The sequence below is a fragment of the Arachis ipaensis genome, chromosome B05 (assembly GCF_000816755.2).
Source record: "Arachis ipaensis cultivar K30076 chromosome B05, Araip1.1, whole genome shotgun sequence".
Taxonomy (NCBI): Eukaryota; Viridiplantae; Streptophyta; class Magnoliopsida; order Fabales; family Fabaceae; genus Arachis; species Arachis ipaensis.
Genome location: NC_029789.2, coordinates 145,475,697 through 145,488,696, shown reverse-complemented (window position 1 = coordinate 145,488,696; position 13,000 = coordinate 145,475,697). Strand labels below are relative to the sequence as shown.

At 32.6% G+C, this 13,000-nt stretch overlaps 1 protein-coding gene across 2 annotated transcripts in view; it reads right to left on the bottom strand.

Annotated features, from left to right (window-relative positions):
* Window positions 6,794-13,000, bottom strand: part of LOC107644729 (cleavage and polyadenylation specificity factor subunit 1) — a 13,678-nt gene continuing 7,471 nt past the window's right edge. For both annotated transcript variants that reach the window (XM_016348657.2, XM_021103180.1), the window contains 12 exons: window positions 12,583-12,677; window positions 12,079-12,275; window positions 11,069-11,853; window positions 10,442-10,522; window positions 10,273-10,338; window positions 9,944-10,021; window positions 9,399-9,626; window positions 9,166-9,297; window positions 8,883-9,059; window positions 8,428-8,613; window positions 7,635-8,011; window positions 6,794-7,492 (listed from right to left, as the gene is read on the bottom strand). In XM_016348657.2, coding sequence (XP_016204143.1) covers window positions 7,378-7,492; window positions 7,635-8,011; window positions 8,428-8,613; window positions 8,883-9,059; window positions 9,166-9,297; window positions 9,399-9,626; window positions 9,944-10,021; window positions 10,273-10,338; window positions 10,442-10,522; window positions 11,069-11,853; window positions 12,079-12,275; window positions 12,583-12,677 — 2,517 coding nt within the window. In that variant the 3' untranslated portion in view covers window positions 6,794-7,377. The remainder of the gene's footprint in view (window positions 7,493-7,634; window positions 8,012-8,427; window positions 8,614-8,882; window positions 9,060-9,165; window positions 9,298-9,398; window positions 9,627-9,943; window positions 10,022-10,272; window positions 10,339-10,441; window positions 10,523-11,068; window positions 11,854-12,078; window positions 12,276-12,582; window positions 12,678-13,000) is intronic.

Sequence of the window (13,000 nt, the reverse complement as noted above, 5' to 3'; positions counted from 1 at the left end):
ACACTTAATTTGTTAAAAAATAAAAAGATAGAGTATTTAGTTAAAGGGGAAAACAATGAATTCTTTATTCAATGGCCAACCATATTCAACTTTGTGAGATTCGATTCTGCTAACAATCATTTCTGTTTTATTCTTCATTCGTACATAAGTACATCACTTACACATACATAGATATACACCACTTGCATAAATAATTTTGTTAAGGAGTTTCTTTTTAAATAATAATTTTTTAATCTAAGAAATGCATGAAAGTTTCAAAACTTTAATTCTTCTATAAAATTGTACTATTTTAAAACTCCAATGTGTAATTTCTCTAAAAATATTTATTATAAGTTTTCGAAATTTAAAGTGATAAATATTATGATCTTTTCTAATAAAGTGGTAAATCTAAAATGTTTATTGTAATTTATAATCATATTTTTCAAACATAACAAATAAAGTCTGGTCAAAATACATTTTTTGTAGTGAATTCAAACTCTCATTCTTATAAGTTTAGGGTGGAAACTCAGGTACAGTCGACTTCATGTGAAGTTGGTATTTGAGAGCCGTTAAATGATTTGACTTATTTAACTAAATTTTCATCTAACGGCTCTCAGGTATCAACTTTACGTAAAGTCGATTTTACATGAATTTTTACCTAATTACAATAATATGTAAATATATTATTTAAAAGTAGTAGAAGTAATTAAAAGTTGAACAGTACTAAGTGCTATATTGCTATATATCATATCCACTTTGATGTTGAAATTAATCATGTTTATATTGGAGGTGCCTGTGCATGTTTACACTATGCTTTGCTTTCTGGATTTGCAATTAAAGCACATACATAATGGTGACTCAAACCTAACATTTTGAGGCACCAAACATACAAACTTTGAAAATGGGAAAGTATGTTTGTCTTTTGAGGGTACAAATCTATTATCACAAAACAATATGTATTCTTTTTCCATCATAAATAATTATTATCCCCCAAGATTTTGATATGCACATCATACGAAAATAATTGGTAATAAAAAATAATTAAAAACAGTTAAAATTTATTTTATTTAATATTTATTAATTTTAATAATAATTAATAAATATTAAATAAAATAAATTTATAATTTTTTTATCTCTTTAATATTATCACACGTTAAAAGATTATTAGAATTATAAAAAAATGTAACGAAAAAATACTCAGGTTGTGATGAAGTCGTTACTATAAATTGATGAAAATTAGGGGTAGCAACATGTACTCTACTCTATTTAATCCGACCCTACTTGACTGGGTAGGGTTGCCAATTCGATCCGCAACGGATAGAGTAGGGTGCGGGTAGGGTTCTCGTGCGGGTCGAGTAGGGTGCGGGTTGTGCCTCAATCCTACTCGACCAACTCTCACTAAATACAAAAGATCTTTAGTCATTAAAAGAAGATCATTAATTGATAATTTAATATTCTTTTTACATAAAAACCAGTTCTATTTTAAATTATCATTAAGTTATATAATAATGTTACATCTTTTTTTATAGCCCGCGGATAAGATCGAATACCTGCGAATAGGGTCAGGGGGTAAAGTAGGGTTAAGTTTATATAAAAATCTCAACCCGCGAATAGGGTTAAGGTTAGCTCCAAACCCTATCCTACTCTACTTTATACTATCCATTGCCACCCCTAATAAAAATTATCAAAATAATAATAAATTTAGAATTTGGAAAGCACTAACTACTAAGACCGAAAAGAAAATGATCAAAATAATATAAATAAAGATAACTAAATATTACTACATACCTGAGACCTCTCTAATCAGATTTTTTGTGTGGCATGCTTGCACGCTTGCCACGTGGACCACCAAATATTATTACATGATGACGTGGCTAGTTAAATTAAAGTTAGCTTTATGAAAGTCAAAACCATGCTATGCATGCTATGTGAGGTCATCAAGCTTTATTTATTTTGCTAATGGGAATTGAATAAGCACTACTACATGCTACATGCATATATATCTACATATAATAATTATTATTATTCTAAGTGGAAGTGATGATGATAACGATGAAAATGTGGCACTTTGACCTACTCTAATATCTACATAGCAACCTCTCTTCCAGAAGTTAAAAGAGCAATAATAATTTAGATGATGTAATAATAATAATGGAGACACTATTGCTTGAGACATCCACACAAAATCATATAAATATGATCATATTAGTGTGAATAATGTTTAATTTAGATGTGGAAAAATAATAAAATTTTATTTTAATTAGATATAATCATGAAACACTTAGCTGAGCTTCAAGTGATTAGAAATAATAATATTATTTTATTTATATGCTATCTTTTTGAGTGAGTGATTACTTGCCCTAATTGTATGCATCAATAATTAAGATTTTAACTTTTTAATTAAGCATAATATTATTATTTCGTTATAGACCATATGAACACTAGCTATAGTGAAGTTAGGTCAACGTTACAAAAAGAATTTTAAATTCAGAGGTTGGAGTTGACTTATCTCATAATAATCATTTTCTAGCCCTAATTATAGGTGAGCTCTTATTTGTATACATCGTGTCCGATCCATGTGCCTCTCTTGCATCTTTTATCTATTGATATAAAACAATATATATTGATGAAGTTGACCTGATATAAAAAATGTTCAGTATGATGAATTCCTTTGATTTTTTTTAAATTATGTATATATATATATATAAATATGTTACGGCCCAGCCTAGCTGGACTAGTGGCCGATCCGGCTCACGAGTTACCCGACCCGCACGAGCGTAACCTGTCGGGGCGGCGACTCGGACACCTCTCCTCTTTGGAGCCAGCTTATCATGCAACAGCTGGTGAGGGAAAATTTTAAAGAAGGTGGGTCTATTTTTGCGAGACCCACCTCTGATAGGGTATATATGAGGAGGGCTCTACCTCTCTCTCAAAGTACGTCACTATACCACTTTTACTCTCATAGCTACTTGTATACTTTCTGACTTGGACGTTGGAATGTTCTTACAGGTGGCATCCCCCATACTTCACAAAGAGCTCGGAAGATCGTCGGATCACGCGCCTCGCCTACAGACTCAAATCCAAGTTGATCCCCATCTTTTTCTCTAGAGCATCCCTCCAGCCCGTCCGGTACCCCGAGCAACCAAACAATATATAATAGGAATATCAGAAAAAGTTTATCTATAATTTTTTTCAAAATACTTTTTATTATAAATAATTTATGAAAAATTGTTTTATTAATTTCAAAAAGTATTGAATCTATGACTTTTAATTTTATTGTAATATATTTATTATATTATCCTGACTAATTTTAAATTTATTATTATTCATATTGATCCCACTACTGCTACTCATACTTAATTAATTAATTCCATTTAGAAATTTGATTAGCCCCAAAATAACCAAGCAAAGCAATACATACATGCTATACTTATCATGCAAGAAACTGGAACCCTGGTTAAGTTCAGTTTGGGTAACCATTTAAATGAGTTCTTTTAAAAAAATAGTTTAAATATAAAGATTTTTATTAATAATAGCTTTGACTGGTTCGATCCAAAAGATTGATTTGAACAGAACCGGTGGGTTCAAATAAAAGACCCAATTGTACTATCACTCAGTTTGGGTAAACAACTTAAATAAGTTCCTCTAGAAAAAAATTAAAGTATAAGAACTTTTATTAATAGCAACTTATAAATAAGTTATTTTATATTTAAATTTTTAGTTATAGAAGTAATTATTTTAAAATTGTAGTATTTGAATAAATAACTCAAAAAAATAATTTTTTTTACACAAGAAAATGAATATTAAAATAATGATGATAATAAATACCTTCGAATATTGAATGCTAATTTTACATAACCTAATCACTCAGATTACAATCGATTAGGCAATGCCAAATAAATTATTGCGTAGTTAATATTTTGTTGTGTATTATATGGTAGGTAAAAATAGAAAATAAATATAAAATGTGTATCATGTATGTTTTGTTGTTTTTTATTTTTTTTACTTCTACTCGAACTCCCTCCTCCTTTATTAGAGTCAAGAACTTCTTGTAACAACTATTAAAAAAAAATAGCAAGCTATATAAAGATAAAACCACATGTGAACAAAAATAGAATTGAAACTGAGATTTCATACGACACGCAATGTTAAATACAAATTTAATAATAAAAATAGAGTGGTAGAATGAAAAAAAAAATACCTAGAAGGGACATATGCAGCATGTGTTTCAGATGGAACATTGTGTGAAAATGGTGGTGAAAGGTTAGTACTTCCAATAAATGAAACATTGCGTGAAAATGATGGTGAAAGACTAGTACTTCTAGAAGATGAAATAATGGTGAAGGACCAATAGTTCTAAATGAAAGCATTACCATGATCTCTTTTATTTTGAAGTCAAATTTTTTTTTTTATAAAAGTGATAAAACAACTTTTGAAAATGAGAGAAGTCATATTTTTCTACTTCTTTAAAAGCTCTTAATTAATTTTTTGAGAAAAATTCCAAACGGACTCTTAATCTATAAACCGGGTAAATTTATATTAAAAGTCTAATATATGATTTATATTAATTTTGAAATTTATGAGACAGTTTTTTTTTTTGTCACACACTAATACATGAATTTTATTATTAAAAATTTGATTAGTTAACTGAATTCTACTAAATTTTCATACAAAAGGTAAGTTTGAGAGACAAGTTTGATGATGCATTATTAATCTTTCTACTTTCTAGAGTTAAATTTATGAAAATAAAAGAAAAGAATGAAAGTGAAGTTGATTTTAAAAATGGAAGAAGTGCATTGTGACTATGAAAAGCCAAGGAAACATGGTTATGAAATATGGCATCTCATTGATCAGAAATGTAGGGGTTCTGTTCCACTTTGGGTAGACACACATTCCTTTGAGAAAATTGGTCCCAAAATGAAAATAAATTGGCAAAAGAGTGGATGAAGATAGAAGCATGTCAAATGAGATTCATGATTGATTATTCTCTTTTCTTCCCATTTTCAATCTATGTTTTTTTTTTTTCTCTTTTCTTTTTTTTTTATTTTAATTTTATTTTCTCTTTTATTTTTCTAATTTTTACTTTTTTTTACTCGATATCCACGTGTTTCATCATGATTGGCCAAATGGTGTAGACCAAATTATTCAATAGACCCACGTGCATGGACCGCATCTCACGCGCGACATTATTGGTTATTTTATTTGGCTACGCAAAGCTATGTTCTTTATTTTTGAAACTTAAAATTTGTTTTTTCCTTCATTTCAAAGAACTATTTATTTGAACAAATTCATGTATTTAAAAGATATAATGTATTTGAGCGGAAAAAAAAATCTTAAGGTGTAAAACTTGATCGATGTAATGTCATATGTTATTTGGTTTAGGTTCATTATAATCAAGCATATATATATATAGACAAATTTGGACAATGACAATCTAACAATAATAATGTAATTGGTGGTAACATATGAATTTTGGAATAGAGACATAGACATTCGATAAAAGAAATGTTTGGTGAATCTAAATAAAGAGAAATGATTCTGAGACATATTGTCTGTTAATTAATCAGGACAAACCAAGAAGAGGAATGAAGTCAATGAACTACTCATGCATCTTTTTATGTCGTATAATTTCTCTTTCATATAAATTAGAAATATAACATTTTAGTACTTCATGATTTATTATATGGTGTAGCAAAAATATTGATATTTTTAAAATTTTGTGGATTAAAATGAAATGCCTTTGGAATTTACTAATTTAGAAGACCAAATTAAACTTTTACTGAATTGGTAATGGATTGTGTTCCTAATAATTGATCACGAATGAGAGAATATTGGAAAGTAGGAGAAATTCTTAGTATTACATCGACCAAAGTTCTAAAGTGTTTTCTGGTGTACACTAAAATCGTATCTAAAATTCTAATTGCATTAAAAAAGTTTTTGAAATTGGCCAACGTGATGCAAGATAATTCTTAATCCGTTTTCTGTTAATGAAATGCTTACGTGGCATAATAACATAAAACTACATGTCAAAATATAATTTGACCACATATAATAAAGTGATGATGTATTAATTAATAACACTAGACTAATTTCAGAAATCATTTTAAAACTTTGGTAATATTAGTTACATGATGACTTACAATATATGTGATGAAAATTAAAAAGGCTTTTGTATATATACTTTTGAATCATTTGAGTACCTAATCTAATATATACGCATTTTTTACTTCAGAACGAACATTTAATTACTGTATCTATACTTTTGAGGTAGATAAGTTGGTGAGTGAGTTCACACATAAAAAACCTTAGCTTATCATAGTAATTATTATTATTATTATTATTATTTTGCACTAGGGTATCCATCAGCCTGAAAGCCCAATGACTAATCCCTCGGGTACTGCAAAAGCAAAGTGGGCGACCCTCCCAAACAAGTAAGCTTCATTCCCATCTTCCAGTGAGTATCGAACCCGGAAATGATGGTTAAGGGACACAGACTCTCATTCATCTGTGCCAACTTGCGTTGGTAGCTTATCATAGTAATTATTAAAGAAATATAATCGTAGGAAGGGCTTTCAACTATCAAAGTGGAAAGGCGAATAAAAATATAGTTCATATACAATCAATTACTCAAAAGTGGGGACTAAGGGTACTGATTTAATCCTACAACCAACCATGTTGGCACAAATTCACTTATATTGAAATCAATTCTATAAAGATTTAATCCTACAACCAACCATGTTGGCACAAATTCACTTATATTGAAATCAATTCTATAAAATCAAGTTTATTCAAACTCCAATTTGACAAGCGACAATCCAGACACACATAATCACATGCCAACATTTTCCTTTCAAAAATAGATACAATGTTATAATCACATTAACTAATTTAATTAATAACATAAGTATGAAAGTTCAAGGTGAGATTTTATCATTTGCATTTGCTACCTTAATTATCAGCTATCATACTCTATCTTCAACAACTTTTTTCTTTTCCAGTGATTGGCAATAACCGGCGTCCCAGTTTATGGTTGCTAAAGTAACAGTTACAGTGTGAAACCATGCATGCATGCATGCATGCATATTGTTGAGGAATTTCAAGTTTTGTGATTCTTTCATCTGAGCACTTCAAAATGCATTTTTGTAATTACAGAATGTTAGAATGAATTCATGATGCTGACAAACAACGACCAAGATCTGATCTGAGCTTCTAGATGTTTCTAGAGCCTAACTTGCTCCTATCTGGGCACGCTATAGAACCGCGATACATTTATGATCCAAGGTTGAAGGATAATACACTTGCACGCATTTCGACAAGGCGATCACAAGAATGTTACCGGATTGGATCAAAAGCCGAAGTGAGATAACAGGCTAGAATTTCGCAAGACGACGGCTGTGTTCACAAGAAGCTAGTTCCAAGAGCCAGATCACTTAGATTTGAGAGGATTTGTGATCTAGTTGTTCCAACCTGGTGTGCGATTTCAAGTTGTTCCTCCAACGGAAGCATTTCATAACTGCGACGAAGAAAACCAAGTATATTATTTTACATTTCAAAACTAGGAACCAGCATATTAATTGATGAAATGGTGAAATTAATTGACTCAATTTCTCAATAGCATACGCATACAATAATGTTTGGATGAAGATGGAACTTACTGGCATAGAAGCTCACAGTCCACTATACTGTCGGGGCCAGGCCGATGGGCCTTTCCATTTGATTGGAACTGCCTGAAAGCTCTCGGATTCAGGCCAGCAAGATGGGGTACAGCATCAACAAGCTTTCTCTGTAATGATTGAAGTCTTCGAAATGTAAGTTCATCGAGAGGCGCAATGCAACCTATACTGCCATCCAAGGTACCAAACAATAAGGCAAATCGATTGGTTTTATCGGAGCCAGAACCACTTCGATCAGAAGTGGATAGCATCTGCAACCTCAAGAACTTAGTCACATGGGCACCGACATGAAATTCGGCTCTTGAAAGAAGCTTCTGTCCTTTCCAACTCTCGGACATCTTCGGTGCATAGTAAAAGACCTGCTCGCAAACATCACAAAGGTTATATGCATTAATGAAAAGGCCACCAAAATTTGCAAGAAAAATGAAACAGATGTCACATAACCTTCAGAGCAAGAAGCAGCATGGTTCTTATTTTTGGAATAAGGAATGTATTAAGAGAAAGAAGAAAGAAAAATATGTATGGAGCATAAGAAATTGTGCTGAAAATTCATTAGACATAATTATACACAACAATCAAGCCTTTTTCCAATAGATGGAGTTGGCTTTATGGATGAAACATCAGAGAAATAAAAAATAAAAATCTATGACATGAATGTAACTTGCCAGAACTTCATGCCTTTCCCAAGTTACATTATGAAAAAAAAAAAAAAAGACATAAATGCACATAAAAACAAATAAAACAAAACACAGAAGCATATAGCCTTGAGACCAACCTGGATGTTCTTTTGATCATCTGAAACCATGAGACTCAGAGTACTCCCATCAATCAGAAACTCCGTCGCAAAGCAATCAAGATTACCGAAATCTTTGGCTAATAAGCTAAGTTGAGCACCCTGCTCTTTCCAACTAAGGAAGTATATACTTTTATGGATGTCACCAATGAGGATGAAGTTTTTTACCTGGGAAAATGTTAACAGATATTATCTAAAAGAGGTAAGAAGAAATTAATTCAAGAACATCCATTTATCTCATTCTCATTTTCATTTTTTCTTTTCACTTGACCGGCACTTGTTCAATATATTTAAGGTAAGCATTCAAAGCGTATTTCTCTCAGAAAATTACAGGGAACAGATAATTTCAAAATTCTTTTAACCCCCCAAAAACCCAAAAAAATGGGACAAGCTTGGTTGCTATTGTTTCATAAAAGATTTAAGGAAATCTCCCTTACTATATTTAAGCTCACAACATGTAATGGTGGTGCATCAAAAAATGCAATCCCATTCAACTCAGTGCCAGTCCACTTGTGCAAAATAATTTTTGGACCAGATGCTATCAACAGATGGCCCTGAAGAGAGGCCAAGGCAGATATAGCTCCTTTTAATTCCTTTGAGTACACCTCTGAAACCTGTGAACATGAACATTTAATAACTGTCCAAAAAAAGGCATCACTCAAGGTTTAGCCAAGTGACAAAAAATTCAGCCAAATTTTGAGAAAGCAACCCCGAAGATACCAGAGTTTGAGGATTATCGGTATTTTTTCCTAAAGAGAACAGCAGGATACGTCCTCTAGCAGCCACGTCTTCTCCTTGCACATAAGCAGTGCCAACAGCCAAAAGTGTTTCATTTTCTTTGGAGGATGTATTCTATGAAAAAAGAAAAATCACAAAATGGAATTAGTGAGGCCAAGCAGCTAAAAACATGATCTATTCTATTATCATATTCAGCACTCGGAAAATACAATTACCAGCAGTGTAACCATTCTCACAGTAAGGGCATTTTCAGAAGTTTGCATAGGAATTGTTGCCTTTGTTTGCCAAGGGCCACCAGACTTATCTGGCTCCATAATACGAACCTCAAATTCATCAACAGAATAAAAACGGTTTTGTTCATCAGGATTTAGATTCTGGCTCTCACTCTGATGGTTGGAATCTTGTTCAACTAGAGAAACAACTTGATTAAGTGGTTTAGGAACCTGGTTTTATATCAATAAACAGTTTTGATTACTTTCTGAAAAAATTAGCAAATTGATTAATATTTTATAATATATGAACTGAACAAGCTACAACGCAACTTACTAAACAGGACACAATCTAGTGAAAATGAACCTGAGCAGGACTAGTTAATATGGTCTGAATGTCTGATTCTTAACACAAATGTTGGAAATAACAATAAATATACTGTGGTTTTTTTTTCTTTTAATGCATCAATCATAAAAAATTTCAACCACAAGGAATACTCATAATCATATTTAAGGTGTAATAAATAAAGAAAAGAATACATCTATCTTACTGGAACTGAGACAATAAGTGGATATAGATTCTTCTCCGCAAAGTATGTTACTTGATGTGGGGTGGCCTTCAGTGGAATCTAAGGATGACAACAGATTAGAAAGTTCAAGAAATAAGGGATTGTATACATGAGACAATAATTAGTGATGATGTCTTGGCATAATTAGAAATCAACCATATATCTTGGCAGCTTCCACGATGATTCTGGGCAGCTCCAGTGATGGTGGAAGACCTTCAGCAACAGCCAAACAGAAACGTTGGTTCCCGCAGCAGTAATGACAGTTACAGTAGCACAAGGAATCCGAACTCAACGAACTCAAGGGCAGTCACTTTCTGCACAGGCCAGTAGCAGTCATAGTTTGATCCAGAAGGCAACTGGCATATCTTCAAAACACCCTACAAGACACAGACGAAGAGAGGGTAACAGAATAAAAAATCAGCAATAATCGTAAATCTAGTTTGTCATATTATCCATGAAAATATTAATGCTATGCTATACCTGTGATGTAACATATATGAGCCCATGGTTGCAGTTCACATTGTGAAGAACCGTAAAAGCAACAATAGATCCATCACATAGCTGACACAGAAGAATAGTTAGGTAATTTGTCAAATTTCTTCTATGTAAAAAATATCTACAACAAAAATAGTTAATCTTTTTCTTTTTACATTATAACCAAGCCAGAAAAATACAGTCATGTGTCATCATGGTGATGACTCAAGCACAGCAAGCAGCCCTATCAACAGCATATTGCAATTTGTATTACAATGGCATTTACAATTGACACAATGCCTAATCCTGAGCCTATTACACAAACAGGATAGGTGCTCAAATATGACAGGAATACCAGTGAACAAGAAGAACCGCCTACAGTATAGGTGACAAATAACTTCTAAGACAATACAGGATGCACAGTCCATTGGGCACAAGATTTGGGTTTATGTATAACATTTTAATTTTTAATAAAGGAATAAGATAGCTTTCTGCAAAGGACTAATTGCAAGTTCATTAAACACACCACCAACAATGAAGGAAGGTGGTAATACTTTTAAAATGCCAATGTTCATGGGCCATGCAAGAACATGGGAAAACAGCCATATACGACAATCAAATTGAATTTCTTACCTGTGGATGAACACGTAATCGCTCTCTCAACATCATAACCCAAGCCGGTCTAGACCCTGATAAAAAGAATCCTTGATAACCACCAATATTCTTGAAAACGGTAATTTGCTGACAAGGGGATACATTTAATGTCTCCTCCCTGGCATATGCATCCATGGGAACCCGAACAAATCTCAAATTTCTAAGCCTGGAAACATTAGTACTGTTAAGACCAGCTGGTCCTCCTGCAGATACTGAATCCTCAAGTTTGGAATTACCATCTAGACTTTCATAAAGATAGGCATGATAACAAAGAATTGTTCCATCACTCAAAATCCCAAAAAGAAATGGACGGCTGTGCTGTCCTGACCATCTGTGCATGGCTAACTCAACAACTTTCATATCCGGAACATTTTCCTTCCTGCCTTGACCACTCATGCCATTGGAACCTCTGTCCAGTATTTCAAAATCTTTTGGCACCTCTTTCATCAGAGCATCAATAAGGTGACTCTTTCCAGACATAAAGTTTTCCACAGAAAAAACACAACTAAAATTGGGCACATCAAATATTTCAAGGCTACCATTTTCATAACACACAACACAATAAATATCTCCATGGTCCTGAGCTGCACCATCTGCACCATCAATAGCCTCACCAACACCAGTAGAAAGCCATGCATCAGTACTTGTCTTCCTTAGCCATGGCTCAGGCCCTTTATCATGATACAGTGTGCAAGAAGAAACTGATCCTTTTGAGCTTTCAAGTGAAGCCGGAGTAGTAACAGAAATGGTGCAGGTACTAGGATCTGTTAATTGAAATTTATAGGAGGAAAGGCATCAAAACTAAGGGTGAAAGAAATGGAAGGAAAAAAGAAATGTTTCTGAGCAACACCTATGAGTCTACAGAACAATGAAACGGGTAACAAAAGTGTGTGAGCAACAAAAAGATATGATTAAGAACAAATTGAACATGAAGATATGCGAAACCAAACTACTAATGGTGGAGGAAAAAAAAACTAACAAAGGCTTACCTCCAATTAAAAGTCGAATACTTCCATCGCTCATTCTGATCAATGCGTATGGATCAGCAATAGAAACAGAAACCGCCATCACATTCTCAGATCCAGAATTAGATTCAGAGTTAGAAGATCCAAAAAATTTTTCGTGGGTCATAAAAGACCCGTCAAGAATTCGAGCACCATGCTCAAAAACTTGGATAACTCGACGCCTACAAACAAATCCAGGATTAGTGATATCCTTGTAATTTTAGTCTACATTCAGCATATATACAGATGAAGATGAAATACACATTCTGTTTCTGCATCTACTGGTGAGTGCTGATAGGCATGCTAATGTAAGAATGCAATGACAAAAAATTAATAAAATTTCAAACAAATGGTAAACATTGATAAACTGAAAGTAATAAGCAATTATAGATACTAGTCATCTTCAAAATAAGTTCCTTTCTTATAGAAACTTGAATAATTAACAAATAAATTGATTATAGCAAAAACAAATTGCAGAAAAAGACCCACCTTCCAAATAAATTTCCTGCAGCAAGTGTTTTACCACGAATATAATACTCGACACTTTCAGTAACCTCACTAAGAAGATCAGCTGTTTCTAGTACCTGATGACAGCAGGAAAAAAATGTCACTTTAAGGAACCAAAAATGTATTGCTGTTATTTGTTCATGTTTGCAAGAAATCCAATGAAGTTCTAGAGCACCGATTTCTATCAAGCAGAATGTTTAACTGGAAAGAGAGAGAATAAACCACAATAAAAGATGTCGCTTAAAAAATAATAAGCTATGAACACACCCATTTTGCTACTATGCATGTGTTGATTAAGCTTATTTTGGTTCAAAACAATTTTTTTTTTTTTTTTTTTTTTTTTTTTTTTTTTTTTTTTTACGTTGTGCTGACCCTCGTTCTTTAAATGACGCAATCCTGA